At 32.5% G+C, this 18,522-nt stretch overlaps 2 protein-coding genes and 2 non-coding genes across 6 annotated transcripts; 3 read left to right on the forward strand and 1 right to left on the reverse strand.

The window, feature by feature from the left end:
• The first annotated feature begins 1,719 nt into the window (after positions 1-1,719).
• Positions 1,720-1,791, forward strand: Trnah-gug (transfer RNA histidin (anticodon GUG)). The gene has a single exon. It is a non-coding gene; the product is annotated as a tRNA-His (tRNA).
• Positions 1,792-2,121: 330 nt separating this feature from the next.
• Positions 2,122-6,078, forward strand: LOC105345375 (complement C1q-like protein 4). Of its 2 annotated transcripts, XM_034483422.2 has the most exons (4): positions 2,122-2,238; positions 5,194-5,238; positions 5,339-5,443; positions 5,591-6,078. In XM_034483422.2, the coding sequence occupies exons 1-4, from the start codon at positions 2,148-2,150 to the stop codon at positions 6,025-6,027; spliced, it is 678 nt and encodes a 225-aa protein (XP_034339313.2). In that variant the 5' UTR covers positions 2,122-2,147; the 3' UTR covers positions 6,028-6,078. The 2 variants fall into 2 exon arrangements, with proteins under 2 accessions (XP_034339313.2, XP_034339315.2); XM_034483424.2 differs by lacking the exons at positions 5,194-5,238; positions 5,339-5,443; positions 5,591-6,078 and adding exons at positions 2,334-2,438; positions 2,586-3,048.
• Positions 6,079-8,171: 2,093 nt separating this feature from the next.
• Positions 8,172-12,041, reverse strand: LOC105345373 (serine dehydratase-like). 2 transcript variants are annotated; one of them, XM_034483426.2, is made up of 8 exons: positions 11,827-12,041; positions 11,309-11,512; positions 10,772-10,924; positions 10,619-10,694; positions 10,090-10,129; positions 9,658-9,885; positions 9,249-9,373; positions 8,172-8,931 (listed from the first exon to the last, which is right to left on the reverse strand). In XM_034483426.2, exons 2-8 carry the CDS (start codon positions 11,480-11,482, stop codon positions 8,744-8,746), a joined length of 984 nt encoding a protein of 327 aa, XP_034339317.1. In that variant the 5' UTR covers positions 11,483-11,512; positions 11,827-12,041; the 3' UTR covers positions 8,172-8,743. The 2 variants fall into 2 exon arrangements, with proteins under 2 accessions (XP_034339317.1, XP_034339316.1); XM_034483425.2 differs by having other exon boundaries at positions 8,173-8,931; positions 11,309-11,504; positions 11,827-12,040.
• Positions 12,042-15,351: 3,310 nt separating this feature from the next.
• Trnah-gug (transfer RNA histidin (anticodon GUG)) lies at positions 15,352-15,423 on the forward strand. The gene has a single exon. It is a non-coding gene; the product is annotated as a tRNA-His (tRNA).
• Positions 15,424-18,522: the final 3,099 nt, after the last annotated feature.

An 18,522-nucleotide genomic window follows, 5' to 3' on the forward strand; every position in this document is an offset into this window, starting at 1 on the left:
AGATTTAACCACATCATTCCTAGATTTAACAATAAAATACATCTTTATCGTCATTAAAGAGAAATGTTTTACACTTGACCTGTCTAAAATTAAATGTGCTATTCCAATAAGTTTACTGGCAATCAATGATAAACAAATCACAAACCTACAAGAACTACTAACTTGACAAGCAAAAGGCATGCAAGTGATTTGTTGAAAATTTGTTGAAAAGTTTTAAATTTGACAACCAATTCTTTTGATGTATTTTTAAATCTTGGAGTATGTGTACTGATATAAAATATGTTTCTGTAGAGTATTTGAAACAATGTTGATTTGAAAATATTTTATTATCATACATTATATATTGCAATATTGTTAATTTGAAGAAATTTTAAGTAGTCATTGTCAACAGCTGTCAATATTGCAAAGTGGTTAGTACTAAATGTGCTCAATCATTGTACATGTACTTTTTTTCAATATACTTTAAAATCAGTAGTTATATTCAGTAGTTATACAGTACTGTACTTTATTGCAAAAGAAATGACAACCCTCATTGCAATCATACTCACATGTGATCTCTTTCAAAGGTGATGTGGTCTAGCAATAAAGAAATGATTACTTAACCGACAATGTCGTTATATGTTTTCAATATTGCATGTAATCCAGAACATTACTCTTGTCGTCATATGTTTTCTAATCTACAATTGACAAGAAAAGGTTTTAATCAGTCGAAACAGATATTATAACATATCAATGTTATGGAAATGTTATTCTTGCTTCAGAATCATGTGGTCCAATAACCATGAAGCAGTCTTAGACTTAAAGAGGCATGGTAACGATTTTGGTCAAATTCTATTTTTCTGTTCTTATTATTTACAATGCTTTAGGACTGCATTTCTAATGATCAAATTAAATTTGAGAGTCAGTCTTTAAGTTCTAAGGAAGATACAGAGCTCAAAAATTTGTGTCATGTAAACAAGGCTCGTGTCCTGGTTTTGTTTATATAGGTTCAATATACCAATAAAAAATCTTCTTCAAGCTGATTTTTCTATCTTCTTATTCTTTTTAAGCATAGATAAATAGTTTCTAATGTTTAACCATTCATTTTAGGTCTAGAATTGGAGGTTTTACTTCAAAGTTCAAAATGTAAACACTGTAACTTCGGCGCTTACAACTTAACGAATGACACTCAAATTTTGGTTGCCTTTTAAGAATGCATCACTGAAGCACTGTAAACATTAAAATCGAAAAAATAATTTTTGACCAAAATCGTGACCATGCCCTTTTAAGTCAAAATTTGTAGATTGCCTTATTTTCTTGAAAGTAAAAACAACAAAACATAAAATGAAATACTATAAAAATGTGTCTCTATATAATGTTGTTATTAAATACAAATTTCAAGCATAATTTTATGATGAATATTCGATTTATAGATGATTGAAATTTGGACGTAGATCAAAAAATGATTCACGATTCTGGGGCCTTATCTTAATTTATTTTATCTCATATCACTCCTAGTAACGAAATGTAATTTACAATTGTTTTGTTATTTCAGATCCAAATTTAAAACACTACAAAACTGAAGAATTAAAAGTCTCAAGATTTCTTGTTGTCTTCTTATCAGCAGTGTAAATTAGTTAGTGCATTGGGATTTTGTTTCAGTATACTCAAGTGGCAAGTGTTAGCGAAAATATTGATTATAGAAAACTCAAGTTTCCGGTACCAACAGCTGCCAATATAGCCGTGATCGTATAGTGGTTAGTACTTCGCGTTGTGGCCGCGACAACCCAGGTTCGAATCCTGGTCACGGCAGTGGCTGTGCAGTCGCTGATACGGCATGGCAGTCATTTTTTACTCCATAGATTTATCAAAACCTTCAACTGTAATAACTATTGTGTGCCAGTTATTTTTAAAGATGTATAAACAAGTTCAGTAAAAATGCTAAGTTGATGCACCGATTAAGAGAATTTCGTTGCACTGAATACCATGATATGATCATGTTGTAAAATGGTTTATGTAGAGAAACTCCTGACTAGTCATACAGACGTTTTACAAATATAAAAGAAAAATCACATAATATTCTATTCCAAATATATACAGCTTTAATCATCATTCACTGATAAGAATACACAAAGGTAAAATTGATAATACAGCTACGTGTTTCAGACATGGTGCTTTTAATCATTTCTATATTTATTTTGCTCTGTAACGGAGCATCGGGAGACAAAATATATGAAAAACAACTGGAAGCTCGCCTCTGTAAGTAAAACAACTATTACTCAAATCGACATAAATAAATTGCAATATTTCTCTTTATGCGATTTCTTCTTATAAAAAATTATGCAATTTTATAGCTAAAACCGAAGATGATATTAGAGATCTTCGATCTGGTCTGGAGCTCCTAAAACAGCAAAACAAACAACTACTAGCCGAGCTTAAATCTCTTAATACAAAAGAAAGTATGTAGAATTATCTTACAAACCACGAACTTGACCCATTTTTCTTAAATTGGTAAATTATCAAATGATTGTATGATTATATACTTTTACTATAGAGTTTTATAATTGTCAGGTAAGATATATGCTAATTTTCAAAATTTGTTTTAGAACGTCTTCTTTTGTCAACGCCATCTCATCAACAGTATGTAGCGTTTACAGCCAAGCTCAATAAACAGTACAACTCCTTGAATGACAGAGAGACTGTCATATTTGACACTATCGTTACCAACGCTGGACAAGGCTATGACGAAAACACGGGGATATTCGTCTGTCCAATCAGCGGTTACTATCAATTCGCAGCTACTATAGTGTCAGAAAGCGGAACAGATAAGAATCTGGACGCAGAACTAATGCACAACGGGCGACAAATCGTGCGACTACATGCTACTGTGTATGGATATGATGAGGGAACACAAGTCGTGAATATATATTGCGCTCAAGGAGAAAGAGTTTGGATTCGTCATTTAATGGGAGCAGGAGATTCCGCCATAATTCCGGCTGGATTCAGCACATTCTCTGGAGCACTGCTGCATGCTGATCATTAATGGCATAAATTTTATCATAACATTTTTTTTACAGTAAAAAATGTTTAATCTTAATTGATTGTCAGAGGTTGGTTAGATCTAAACGAAGGATTATTTTCTAGAGAAAAAACTAGTTTTCGATAGGATTTTCTTGAAAGCAGATATCGGTCGATGACATTCAAAAAAAGAATTAAAAAGCATGAAACTTATTTTTAATGGATAATAATTCAAATGTTGATGATAAGACTGTAATAGGAAACATTCCGTCGATGTTCTGCATTTAAAGATACACATAAAAGACAATTCCCATAAGTCTAACGACAAAATTGAGAGTTAAATGACAGATGATTATTAAAATAAACCATATAGTTAACATTACCTAACAAACTTACTCAGTTTTACTGACAGTAAATATATTACACTTATGATATTTAAAATCATCGCATTTCTATCAGTTGAACTTGACAATACATCGTAAGTTCCCAAATAACCTTTGATTTGGTCTTACTATATATGCCATGCCAAGATGTAACGATATAATGATATTGATGCCTTCTGTCAGGTTCTGTGTTTTCGTTTTGCACACACTAAGTTCAGTCCTCGCATAAACCGGTGATCCGCTTGCATAGCCTCTGTTAGAGCGACTTTTAAATTTGAGACTCACATTTACAGTTGAATGGATGAAATTGGAAACACGTATAACGGAAAACTGTCAGGTTTTTTCTTTCAAATAAATATATGATTACAATTGATTGTTGTAAATTGTTTATTAATAAAAACGGCATTAGACAAGAAAACCGAGTTTATACGTTTCTAATAGTTCGCTGTGTTTTAAAACCAATTCTTTCAAAGCAGAGTTTCAACAAATATAATAGATATATTCAAAGCTTAAATTGAAATTAAACTTTGATATCCCCAAATATTTCATTTCAGATGTTTAATACAACTAGATTTGGACAGAACGACTGTTGGGGTTTGTTTTCGAAGACATATATTGTATATTAAGGTCAGATGCAACCTATCTTCCATTTTTTCTATTTATTTTCTATCTCCTCAATGTGAAAATTTCCACTTCGTAATTCTAAAATTAAATTTCCATGTTATATGATATTTTTCTGTTTGGAAAATATATACTATGAATTTATATATACATTGTATGAAGCATTCGATAGCTTTTTGCGTGCTGTTATAAGAAACATTCAAAACGTTGTAACTAAAAAAAAATCTGGTAATGTTCCTGAATTTTGGGTATTAACAGGTTCAAATGCAAATAAATAAAGAAGAGAAAATTCAAGTAATTAGTACAAACAGCTGCAAAAATTTCGCGATGTGGCTGCGACAACCCAGGTTCGAATCCTGGTCACGGCAGAGGCTGTGCAGTTACTGTTACGACATGGCAGTCATTCCTTGTTCTACAGATTTATCAAAATTTTCATCTCTAGAAATGTTTTTGCTAATTATTCTTAAGGTGTAAATAAAATAAATATGCTTGGCTCCACTCGAATGATCACAAATTTCCATTTAATTACCCGTGGTATATCATTGATGCCTGTACGGGTCTTTTTGAATGAAAAGTGTCAATTGATTAATCATTGGACCAAAGACTCTGGTCATCTATGAGTCTTTTCCATAGGACGTAAGACAGACACATTATTCTAAATTAAGTAAAACATAAATTTAGAACATTAAATAGTGATGTATTGAAATTAACTCTACAAGGGCAATAAACGCAAAAACGCAAATTAAATTGTCATTCTGTCATTTTTAACTCATTAACACTTTAACACATACAAAAAAGTAAATATATCCTAGAACACTGTTGACAGTTTATCTAACTGCAGTCCTTACCAATTAAACCTGACAAGTTTTATCAATCTAGAAACGAAGACCATACGACAAAATGTATGTTACACGTGTAACAAATCTCACAAAGTTGATGCACCGATTGCGAGAATTCTATTATACCATGGCCATTTAATAAATTGTTGTAACATGGTTCATGGAGAGGAACGAGCGACTAGTCAAACAGGGGTTTCATATAATAAAAAATCACGTAATAGTTTATTCCAAATGTAGACAGCTTTGACAACTTTACTGATAAGAATACACAGAGATAAGTTATATAATATAGCTACGTATTTCAGACATGGTGCTTTTAATCATTTCTATATTTTTTTTGTTCTGCAATGGAGCTTTGGGTGATAGAACCTATGAAAAACAACTGGAAGCTCGCCTCTGTAAGTGAAACAACTATTACTTCTACCGACATTTTGAAAAAAAAACAATGTTTCTTCTATATGCAATGTGTTCAAATTAAAAATCATCGCAATTTTATAGCTCAATCCGAAGCTGATATAAAAGATCTTCAATCTGGTCTGGAGCTCATGAATCAGCAAAACAAACAACTACTAGCCGAGCTAAAAGCCCAGAATACAAAAGAAAGTATGAGTATCATCCTAAAAACCATATGATCTTGACTACCTTTTCTATTCTTTAAATGAGTGCAGAAAGACAATTGTTCTTAAACTCGAACTTTACAACTTAAATTAATAATTGTCGAGTAAAAGAAATGCTCAATTTTTGTTTTAGAGCGTCTTCTTTTGCCAACTTCATCTCATCAACAGTATGTAGCGTTTACAGCCAAACTCAATAAGCAGTACAACTCCCTGAATGACAGAGAAACGGTCATATTTGACACTATCGTTACCAACGCTGGACAAGGCTATGACGAAAACACGGGCATATTCGTCTGTCCAATCAGCGGTTACTATCAATTCGCAGCTACTGTAGTGTCAGAAGACGGAACAGACAAGAATCTGGACGCAGAGCTAATGCACAACGGGCGACAAATCGTGCGACTACATGCTACTGTGTACGGATATGATGAGGGAACACAAGTCGTGAATATACATTGCGCTCAAGGAGAAAGAGTTTGGATTCGTCATTTAATGGGAGCAGGAGATTCCGCCATAATTCCGGCTGGATTCAGCACATTCTCTGGAGCTCTGCTGCACGCTGATCAATAATGGCCTAAATTTGATCGTAACATTTTTACAATAAAAAATGTTTATTCTTAATTGATTGTCAGAGGTTGGTTAGATCAAAACAAATGATTATTTTCTTTTAAAATCTAGTTTTCGATAGGATTTTATAGAAAGCAGATATCGGTCGATGACATTTAAAAAAAGAATTAAAAAGCATGAAACTTATTTTTAATAGATAATAATTCAAATGTCGATGATAGGACTGTAATGGGATACATTCCGTCGATGTTCTGCATTTAAAGATTCACATAAAAGACAATTCACATAAGTCTAAAGACAGAATTGAGAGTTAAAGGGACTGACACGATTTCATATCAAAAAATTTATTTTCAGTTTTTATGTATAAAATGGTTTGCTGGCGCATTACAAATAAGTGACCAACATATTGAATGTTAAAGTCAAGTTACATGTACAAGCGAGATACAGAGGTGAGAAAATTGTTATGTAAACAAAGCTTGAGTCGTATGGTTGTTTACAAAAAATGTAATGTAGAGAATTACCATTTCTTAGAGAAAATTACTTGTTAAAAAACAATTTAACTAATTCAATATCTTCATAAATACTATTATCAACAAAAGAAAGTTATATTTTATTTAACTTTCACCAATACAATACATATGTAAACAATGAAAATAATCGAGCTTTGTTTATAAAACAAAGAATTATAAACTCTGTATCTTGCTTATATCTTGATATTACACTTTACAATTTTAACACAGCATTATTAACTTCTTTATTTATCATAATAAACATTGAAAATGGAAAAATAAAATTTGAACATTTTAAGTCAAATCGTGTCGAAATGACGGATGAATATTAAAATAAACTACATAGTTGATCATTTAACGAACTTTCTCAGTTTAACTGACAGTAAATATATGGAACTTATGATATTCAAAATCATCTCATTTCTATCAATTGAACTTGACAATGGATAAACAGTTCCCAAATAACCTTTGTTCTGGTCTTACTATTTATGCCAAGAGGTAACGAAAAGGTGACATTAATGCCTTCTGTTACATGGCTAGAAAAGAATGTGGTTTCGTTTGACTAAGTCAAACACTAAGTTCATTCCTCGCATGAATCGGTGATCCGCCTGCATAGCCTTTGTCAGAGCAACTTTTGAATCTGAGACCCACTTCTACAGTTGAATGGAAGCAATTTGGAACACATATAACCTAAAACTGTCAGTTTTATTCAAACAAATATATTTGTACAATTGATTGTTGTAAATATTTTCTGAGAAAAAAAAACGGCATCAGACAAGAAAACCGAGTTTATAAGTTTCTAATAATTCGCGGTCTTTTGAAATCAATTCTCCTAAAGAAAATTTCATTTCAGATGGTCAATCCACTGTACAACTACAATGTAGATTTTGACAGAACAACTTTTAGGGCGCCCTTCTTTTCGAAGATATGTACATGTACTGTGGTTTTTTCCCAATGTTTTTGACCACAAATTTGACGTACATGTACCAATCTTATATTAATTTACCTAACGTGATTTCAATATACTACAAGTATTTGAATTTAAAAGAAATGACAAAGTAACATACAACAAATACTGTACCGGATAATTATACCAGTGCCTAGGTGGCATATCTGCACCCGTCTAAGGTGCATTTATCAAACTTCAAACATGTTTATGATAGACCATTATTTAAAGAGTTTATAACCAGTTTAGCTATATGATGCACTGGCGTCGGAAGCAAATTGAAGGTGGGGGGGGGGGGGGGGGCTAGACTAATCCTCGGAAAAAAACTAATTCCCAAAATCATGGTAATCCTAATCCGTGGGGGGGGGGGGGGGGGGAGTATACCTATACTTCCAAAAAAAATCTTACCTTCCAAAATTGTTTTCCCCCAAATCATGAAATTCCTAATCCGTGGGGGGGGGGGGGGGGGGGGGGGGGGGGGGGGGGGGGGGTCCTATAGGATTTTCATTGCTTCATGTAGGAAAAATAATTTACCTAAGTATGCCTGTGACTTCTCAATCTTTCGAGGTAAATTTAGGAACAATTATCTTTGCTCGGAGAAAAGTGGGGGGGGGGGGGGGGCTGAACCCTTTATGATGCTATGTCCTTAATGGTTAGGTCTAACTTTGCTAAGCCCCCCCCCCCCCCTAGCCCCACCCCCTCTCTCCGGTTCCGACGCCTATGTGATGCATCTCACCTGTCAGGAGATAGGATTAATAATTTTTATAGGATGATTGGAATATCTTACCAGAATAAAATAACTTCTATTAGAAATTCAAATTCCGATAGGAAAACTACCACAAGATTAAAAAATCCGATAGGAAATCTATATTTTCTGTAGGAAAACTACCTTTCTGAATTAAAGTCCTGAAGGAAATACTTTTTACTCAAGAAAAAAAAATTCCTATAGGATTTTCATTGCTTCATGTAGGAAAAATAATTTACCTAAGGGAATTTTCCTTTTCCCTGTCACGTGAGACACACATAAAATAAAAGAGGAAATATACTCTCCAGGCAATGATCTATCATTTTGTATGTATGGCTTTTTACGAAACTACATCTTACAAATGTAAGCAAGTGCAAAAATTCCACCTTGGCACTGACATGATTAACCGGCAGAGTGTTAACTGCTCTTGAACTAACCTAAATCTTAAAATGGAAATTCAAAACATGTGTTTGACATTCAGTGTCACATTTTATTTATTACAAAAACTTTTACCAATCATTACAAGTCAAATTCTTTTTTCCATTTACTGAGAGCATCAAGGGTGACAGCGCTGCCCCCGCAGACGACAATCAGCGCTGACTTTATTTCACCGAGCTGACCCTGAGTTTGAAGGTCCTTGAGGATACCACTATAAACAGCAGCCAAACTGGCACCACATGCGGGTTCCACCAACTGTCGATGATCGTCTGAAGAATTACAATGACAGGATCTTAGGGTCCTGTGGCGGATAGTTATAATATGAAATGATATGGTAACTATTATCGTACTTTATTTTTTTACATTAAATATATTGAATTTATCCATAATTTTTTTATTCCAAAACCGAAATAAAAAAACATCGGCTTATAAACTAGAAAACACTCGACTGAGCCAAAACTGTTAAAAACAAAGCCTTAAGTAAATAATGTGTCTGACTGGAACTCAAATTCTTTCTTATGAATTTTAGTACACACAATAAAACTTGATCAAATTTACACTACCTATTTCAATGTAAAAATCTTACCTGCAAACTTAAGACAAGCATTAATAGCTTGTTTGTCTGTACAAAGCTTTGATATGACTTTATTCTTCTGGCACAATTCAAACACTTTTGTGCATGGAGTGAGGGCCCCAAGACATTTTGCAACGCTGTGAACAAATCGTATAAAATCGTATTTTATCTATTTAGCGAATATTAAACTTGAATTCATTTACCTTTATTTTTTGTAATAACCAACAATGATATTTCGTCATGCATTTAAAGTCGGTCGTTTATTATTTTTTCATCATTACAATGGAATTTTTGGCTAGCTTTTGATACATTTGCTTTGAAATACAAAAAAGCATAATAATTTTCTAAAAGATACAAATCTCTTTTTGAATTGACGTATCAGTCAGAAAAAAAACAATACAACTTTATTGAGTTTACAAACCTTGTAATTGCTGGAATGGTGGCCACCTTGTTTTCTCTCAGTGACACATTCAGACAGTCAGCTCCTTCAGTCTCCATTGCAACCACTGGTATGTGGCCCCATCCAACTCTCTGCATCCCTTGTATGACCCCACACAAAAGTCCCCCACCTCCTACCGAAGCCACTACAACATCAGGTGGGCAGGGCAGCTGCTGCTTGGTCTCTACTATCAAGGATTCATGTCCCTCCCTACAAGTATTTATGGATCATGATAAGAGAAGACGGTGGTATAAGTCATATTTCTCACATGCAAAAAGAGCATCATTAGTATATCAATTCTTTTTGTAAAATTTTAGAACATTTTAAGATAATTTCTATCAATATAATTTGTGTGAAAACAAACAACTAGAATATGTAGTGACAGTTCTTTAATTGACTCACAGTGCAGCTTACCATATATCTGGATGGTCACATGGATTAACATACAAACATTCTACAAGGAAAAGTACATCAACGTTCTGAATGCGTTAAATGAGAGTAATATTCTTTCTTATTTCATATTTATTTCGATTTCGTAATGGAAATTGTCAATTTTTTTCTACATCGACTGATTTTTTGTTTAGATTATTCCTATCTTCGTGATTATATCCAGCAATAAAACGTTACAACCTTGATTCTCAGTAAAAACTTGATAAATTGACTCGTCGACTGCAGGACATAGTCAAGTTTTAATAAACGCAGTGGTTTTTACCTGATCAACGGCTTTTGCGAGATTTTCATGAATCACTTTCTATTTTTTGTACGGTCCGTTTAGTGAACAATATTGTTCATTTCTTGCACGGAACGGTGCGGTTCGTTTTAAAGGAGTAGTAACACGTTTTAAAGTCTATAGTTGTTTCTCGTTGTAGGAAATTGCAGAATTTGTTTTATCCGTTTTATGAGTTTCCATATTTTTTACAAAAGTTAAAAGGGTTAAATCTACCTGGATCTTTGGCAAGAGTCATAGCATACTGATTTGATTCATCCCAAACACTGCCTTGGACTTCCACGGTTGCTTCCTAAATAAAAATAAAGAACCAATAAAATACATCATACATCGAGCTACTTTATACTTTTTAAACGTCATAAAAACAACCTGGTCTCTGATTTTCTGTGCCATAAAGTCCGGAGTAGTTGTAGGGAGAACAATGGTTGCTGGGAGATTCAAAAGTCGAGCAGCATAGGCAGCTGCTAAACCTCCGTTTCCACCTGAGGCACATACCACCCTCTTACAGCCCTTCAACACAGCCTGAAAACAAATGATGACGAGAAAATATTGAGGAATAAGATATTTTCATAAGACTGAATGATATATCAATATACGTTACGCTTATCGATTTCCGTGGCCATTTTTGATTGGACATAAAAGAGCTCTGTCTGTTTTTAAAAAATGATCAAAAATTTAAATTGTATTGTTTAAATATATGGTTTTTCTTTACTAGATAATATTTTATAGCAAAACAAAAAACTCAAGGCCATCGCCTGATCAGTAATTTGTTGACAACCCAGTCTCCTTAAATTATTGCAGAGCTCCAAATGATACAAATATATTCATGGATCACAGCATAACATGCAGCAGTTACTTTGCGTTAAGTAAAGCAACAAGTTTGGAGTTGACAGCGAATGCACAAACCTTCTGACACAAGTTTCCTATTCCCCTAATCTTGAAGCTTCCTGGCACTTGCAAATTTTCAAGCTTTAGGTAAACTTTGAACCCAGTACTATTCGACAAAGGTGTGCTCAAGATGGCTGGAGTTTCGATGTAAATTGGTCTCTGGTGTATGTCATCGTGCTTTAAAGCATCCATCAAAAAGTGTTCCGATCTTTAACTGAAAAATTTTAATGTTATAAAATAGTATCTATTAGAGAAAATCCATATATTTAAGCAAAACAATTTGAATGTTTGATTAAATTTTTAAACAGGGCTTTGTTTTGTCTAATCGAAAATTGCCACGGAAATCCAACCTTTTAAGAGTAAGATATGCGAAACATATAAAACTTTTTGTGCACAAAATACCGATTGATGCAATATTTGAATTATTCTATTTTTTTTTTCAATGATAGAAAAAATAAGTTGAGAATGCTTTACGTTATGTCGATTTCATTTTTACACTGCTAAAGTATTAACATAAATTTACAAACCAAACTGACCGTAAATTACGAAAGCTGTTGATGTTGTTTTCTCTTTTCGTAAGTATAAAATGGCGTCTGAATGTTGAGCTAGAGGGAGCTACTGTAGCTGTAAATGAACGGTTGAATATGTTTCACTTCTTCCTTTTTGTCACGGTGCATTGATTACGCAGTTTAGGTGAGGTAAACGCCAATTTTAAATGTGCAATTTTTCATGTGCATGATGCTTGAATTATAAATGCATAGGTTCATCATAAATTAGGTCACGCCGCAGACATAACAGAAGGTAATAGACAAATAACTAGACGCGATCATGTGGAGAGCAACGAATAGGTCTTCTGTCGATTTTGAAATGTTATTCTACAATCTTAGAGTTTTTTAAATCCCAAAACCATATACAATGCATATCAAAAGTCTCATTAGACACTAAATTGCATTTGCAAACACCATGACAAAAAAAAAGAAATCTTGATCGTTAGACTGATATAGAGAACCCAATATACATAAAAAATAATTTTCCGTCGAATTTTCGGGAACACTCCTTTCTGATATTAAGTCAACCAAACCTTCATGGCGCCAATTACCTTAATCTATCATAGCAATTAGAACATATTTACATGATATTTTCAACTATGCCTTATATTGACAGTGTAAACTTCACTGAATTGAACTTATAATCAAAAGAAAAAAAGAAAGAAAATGTTGGGTTTTTTTTTAAATTTTCACACCTCTTTGTGCATTACCAATTGAGTATATCTCTTAACTTATTTTTAAAAAGAACCTTTTTAAAAATAAGCATTGGTTTGATTTGTGTGTTAAGAAATAGTCTAAACAAGTAAGTTTTAAAAAGAGTTTATATATATATATATATATATATATATATATATATATATATATATATATATATATATATATATATATATATATATATATATATATATATATATACCATTTATCAATACTATTATCGCGTAATACTAGAAAAGCCAAGTGGGACTCTACAAACCTGAAAGATTTACTGGTTAATGATGCAGTGAATAAAACTACACTGTATTAGAATTTTCATTCGTCTCTTCTGTTGTTTGCAAATTAAAAGAAATCAAAGTTAAGTTCGATTCATTTGAAACATAGGCATTAACAATTTCAAAGTTATGGAAATGCTATCGGCAAAGGGCATCTGGTCTAATGTTATATATCTGATGTACGCCATGATAACCAATTAAAACATATGCATCAATATAAATTAAAACGACAAAAATGCTTTAAACTGATATCAACAAAAGTCAAAAGTGGAGACTTCTAGCGCAGTTAGTCCGCGAAAACACTGTGTCTGTACCCAAGCGCAAGGGTATTTGCGATAATGATAATCTGTAAAACTTTTATTCAAGTGGTCAATTAGTATGTCTGCCAATATGATCGTGATTGTATAGTGGTTAGTACTTCTCGTTGTGGCCGCGACAACACAGGTTCGAATCCTGGTCACGGCAGTGGCTGTGCAGTCGCTGTTACGGCATGGTAGTCATTTTTATACTCAATAATGCAATCAGATTAGGATCTGTGAAATGCTAACCTTAAAATAAGAATATGTTAAAATATATAGTGAAGCTTAAATATTTCGTTTTTTCCTAATTATTTTTTATTATGGCCAATAAAATCTTATTCAAATTTTAAGCTAGATTAAAGTTGGATAGGCAGTTGTTGACCATCTAGCCACTTTGATTACTGGGATACTGGAATACAGTTAATGCACTAATAGAAAAAGAAGATTGGGGACTAGGCAAGTAAATTGCCTATAAAAGGATGAATAAAGAAGTGAAAAATAATATTATTAGTTTATATGATTTTTTTTCAAAACATTGTTTTAACAATCTATATTTAACATAACATTGATTATAACACTTAGATATGTTCAGTATTTGAAATCAGGTGTTTGGTAACAAAATCGTCATTTGTACAATTTTAAGAACTATATTGCCTTTTATTTTAATAAATAAATCTGTGCTCCGTAGTTTGTCTCTGTCTTAATAAGGTCTAATAAAAGGACAAATTTAAATCAACAAAAAGTGATGACCCACTATACATAAGAAATATCATGTTGTTTCCATATAATTGAACTGCTTAGGAAAATAAATGAAAGTATTGGCCAAAGTGGATCATCAAAATATTCATAGTAGTTTTATGGGCACCGCTTATCCATTATTTAATATTTACATTCAGAGTACTGATAAAAAAGATGTTTCTCCACAAACTTTCTGGTACTATATTCTAAGTCGCGGAAGCGAAGTAACTAACATGTTAATATGGCTGTTCCATGTTTTTTTTATTTCATTGACTGAGAGCGTATATATTGGCTTTACAGCGACAATACACATATACATGTATGTCATACAAATAGACATCAGTATAAAGACAAATAAAAGCTTTGAATACCTATTAGGCTGTTTAAAATTAATTCTACGTTTAACGTCACATAAAAATTAAAACCTACGAGGGAGGGAGGAAAAAATAAACAAACAAAAATTTCAAACAAGTGTGTTTTTATTGAAAGTGACCTGGAGAAGATCAGTGGAGACAGAGGCCTAGTTGAAGAAAGTCGCCTAAAAACAAAGTCCGCTGGCGATGAGTGTCCTATACCCCCCAAGGGGCACACAGGAATAAGTCAAGTAAGTCAAGTCAAGCAGTGGTCTATCATTTGGTGTACATATTTACGAAACTGCATCTACTGCTACCTTGGCACTTCCATACAAGTTTATCTGGCACAATGTTTAATGACGTGTTTTTACAACATTTTGAAAATACCTCTTTGTAGCATTCAGTGGGAGAAAAAACCGCGATGTAGTTCTTTACTATCAAAAAAACTGCAATATTGTTAACTGCAATTGCAAAGCCAAAGGAATTATCTCACCAGATTCCGAACCGGGTGGCCGCGCCCACAACTTTAAGAACAAAGCATTACACAATCACGGTTCTTTAAGCACATAAATTTTGGCCACCTAAGTTATTTAGCTATTTGCAATTTGCTTTGCTGTTCATTTTCTTGTCAAAAAATACACTTAATTAATACCTGACAATAATATCGATAATAGGAAAATGTACAGTTTTAGAGTAACTCAATAAACTTGATACCCCTTTAAGTTTAGAATTTAGTATACATGTAAAAATGAATACATTCTTATTCAAAGATAAAACAAACATGTAGCAGTAATAGGAAATCAAAGATAAAAACAATGCTGACCTCATATAATATGGAATATAATCATTAATCTACGCCATATTATGAACAGTAAAGAATAACAAATAATGTTCTTTAACCATCAGTTACTAAACAAATATTTCAATTTTAAACAATAAAAACTTTTGAAACTACATATAAGGAAAGTCTATGCTTAAATTTTTGTGTGGCGATAGAGACCTCTTATCAAAGAAATGTTACCATAACGGTTAAACACACAAGTATGCTCTTATAGACTGTTGGGAGAGGAAACCCGATAATGTTAATCGTAAGAACTTTCATTTGAGTAGTCATTGCCAACAGCTGCTAATAAAGCCGTGATCGTATAGTGGTTAGTACTTCGCGTTGTGGCCGCGACAACCCAGGTTCGAATCCTGGTCACGGCAGTGGCTGTGCAGTCGCTGATACGGTATGGCAGTTTTTTTTATGACTTTGTAGATGTAAGTAAAAAGCTGTAATATCAATATTAAGGTGGCTTACTACACGTTGAAATATTTTCTCAAATCAGCAGAAAATATTTGATTATGAGAAGTATTTAAGTAAAATAGGTAAAAAATGTGCAACTTTGGATGAAAAATAACATTTTCGAAAATTTAATTTAGTAAACATGAACAAAAGCTCCGGGCGGATTCGAACTCTGAGGTTCAGAGGCCCAATACTTTAACCACTGAGCTACGACGATATACAACCCAATCGAACGATATAAACAGTTTAACAAAACATATAAATCGCCATCTTGTGACGTAGTGTCTTAAAAAGTATAATTCTAAGTGTAGTGAAGTACCTTAAGTAGAAAAACACATCATCATAAAAAGGCTGACCTTTGATCGAAGAGACTTTCCGTTTTATTGAAGAATTTTATCGACTGCAACATGTTACTTCCATAGCCGAGTAGATAGTGTTTCACTTGTAATTTCTCCCCTGAAGTGTTACCTAACAGCGAATCGCAATGGGTTAAGAGCGTAAACTATAAATCTGTAAGTCGTAAGTTCGGATCTCGCTGGGGTTTTTATATTTTTTACCATTCCCAAAAATTTAAAAAACATATTTTTTGGTCAAAAAAATTCTAACCTGGTGAAAATATATTAATTATATTGTACTTTTATACACATTAATATTGACAGGTGTCCCATACACCTTATAAAAATGTTACGTTAGTTTTAAAGATTGAATGTTTTCTTGCCTGTTACACCTTGTAACTATTTGTACATTTTACACTTGTAGAATATTTTTGAGGTAACTATGAATTTGAAGAAGAACGATACACGACATTAAATTTGAAAATTGCTTATAGTCTTGATTCTTTAGCATCATACATGTAACTATGTCTTTATATTTATTTACAATAGAATCGTCTTATATTTTAGATTTACAGTTTTGATAAACAATCATGACAAATAATCATATGACCTTCAGTTCCATCTGCGACAGGTCAATTTACATTTCAAAAGACAAACTTGTTATTGATTATATTGCAAAATGTTAATATATAATAGTACCTTTTGATTCAATGGATTGTTTGGTGATTTCTTTGCATCGTATCTAATCTGATAATTGTTGAGTATGCTAAAAGAGATTTGGCCTCATTTACGTTGTTTTTTGTGGTACATTGTAATAATCGCTTCTTTTGCAATTATACATGTATACCTATAATATAAGGCTTGACAAGTATAATCACAGGCACCCACAAAATATGAAACATAAGGTAACGAATTAGTAACAAGACTTTTTTTTTCGGGGGAAGGGCAGAGGGTGGGATTGGCGGTTGCCATGCCGTAGCATTCTACTCACATTTTTAATTCACATTGTATGGGTTATTATCAAATAAGACTGCCATGCCGTTACAGCGACTGCATATTCGTCTTAAGGATGACGTTTACTCAGAATGAAAAAAAATTCCACTGATGATAATGAAAAACCAACTATTGCGTGTTATAGACCTTTTATTGTAGTGTTATTTTTCATTTTCAAAAAAGTAGGTCAATGACCTACTTTTTGAGATAATGGCCATTGTATATTTTTGGAAAATTAAAGGAAAATCACTTAAACTTTTACACTATGATTGAGATTTTCTTAATTGTGAAAATAATACAAATTGCTCAACACTTTTGAAAATGAAATACAATTTATGAATGGCAGTGACACTAAATACATACAACGCATTAAGTTTTCCTTCACAATTTTTATAAATATTCCAGTCCGAATTACTCTATCACTTTTCAAATTCCTACCCATTTTTGATCCAATTTTACAAAAAATTGAATGATGATAATACAAAAACATTTATAGTATTAAACTCTTTATATTGATCTTATTCTGTTCGCATACAATTTATATAAGGTCAATGATCAAAATTTTGAGATATGGTGCCTTTTCTCGTTTTTAAGCATATTTCAATATTTTTTAAATTCATGCCAAACGTTTATTATAATGAACAAATGAGGTAAAACTACTAGAAAATATGCAAAACTATATAGACTAAAACATAAAATCTTAACTTTTAATATTAGAGTACTTCCAAAATTGTTTTAGCAGAAAACAAAATCTGCAAAATTTAGTCCGAATTTCCTCTGTTTGGCTAAAAGTCTATTTTTGTTTTGGTATAATTCCATAATATAGTAGAAATATCGAATGTTATGTCAATAAGAATTCATTTCACAGATACGTTTTGTGTTTAGAACAAATTTTACTCATGACATTGAACTTTATAACAATCCGGATTCGAGAACTCAAACCCTGAGTAAACAACACCCTTAAGATAAAAACCTCAGATATCAAATGGGAACATTCTTGAAGTAACTCAAAATTTCTGTTAGCTTTTTTTTGATAATAAAAGTCAGTTTTCATGTATAAATGAATACGTTATTATGAAAATTAAGAATAAGAAGTAATCAATTTTTCACATGAATATTGTAACTTTATAACCCCATATAAAATAAATAATATCGTACATAAAACAATGCCATTGAATTTACCTAACAGTCCGATTGAGAAGGATATCAGTACTGTAAACACTGGTAACGGTCTCATATTAAGAAGCTCACTAATATCGGACTGTCACAGGTAAAATCTTAGACTTCTGGTGCAAAGGAATGACATCACAACAGTGTTTCAATTAAGCGTTATAAGTAGAAGGTCAAGTAATTATGCAAACAGTCTAATATAATTTGTCAAAGATTTTTTGAATACACGATGATACTATTTATATTTTGTATAAATTAAAGAGGTATGATTAGTACACCTTACTTATAAGTAAGTTTCAAAAGTTTCTTTTAGACTATTTCTTACTTTCAACTTGTTGCCTAATTGAGCAAGATACATGTATCTTTATGTGTTAACTGCACATGAAGTTTTAAGGTAAAGAGTAGACAATAACCGATTTCCCCACACAACTCAAGGTAAAAATATTATATATGAAATGTACATTAGTACGTCTTTCGTCAAGTAACTCAAAATTGTTGCGTGGACCCTGAGGTCCACGCAGA

The sequence above is a fragment of the Magallana gigas genome, chromosome 3 (genome assembly GCF_963853765.1).
Source record: "Magallana gigas chromosome 3, xbMagGiga1.1, whole genome shotgun sequence".
Classification (NCBI taxonomy): domain Eukaryota; kingdom Metazoa; phylum Mollusca; class Bivalvia; order Ostreida; family Ostreidae; genus Magallana; species Magallana gigas.

Bases quoted from the DNA above. Each gene is read 5' to 3' on its own strand.
- LOC105345373 (XM_034483426.2), bottom strand. From the start codon at position 11,482: ATGGATGCTTTAAAGCACGATGACATACACCAGAGACCAATTTACATC. The intron at 9,886-10,089 runs GTAAGCTGCACT...AAATACTTGTAG, and splicing joins TGTGACCATCCAGATATATG to GGAGGGACATGAATCCTTGA. The intron at 8,932-9,248 runs GTAAGATTTTTA...GTAATTCTTCAG, and splicing joins TGCTTGTCTTAAGTTTGCAG to ACGATCATCGACAGTTGGTG.
- LOC105345375 (XM_034483422.2), top strand. From the start codon at position 2,148: ATGGTGCTTTTAATCATTTCTATATTTATTTTGCTCTGTAACGGAGCA. The intron at 2,239-5,193 runs GTAAGTAAAACA...TCTGCAATGGAG, and splicing joins ACAACTGGAAGCTCGCCTCT to CTTTGGGTGATAGAACCTAT. The intron at 5,239-5,338 runs GTAAGTGAAACA...GCAATTTTATAG, and splicing joins ACAACTGGAAGCTCGCCTCT to CTCAATCCGAAGCTGATATA.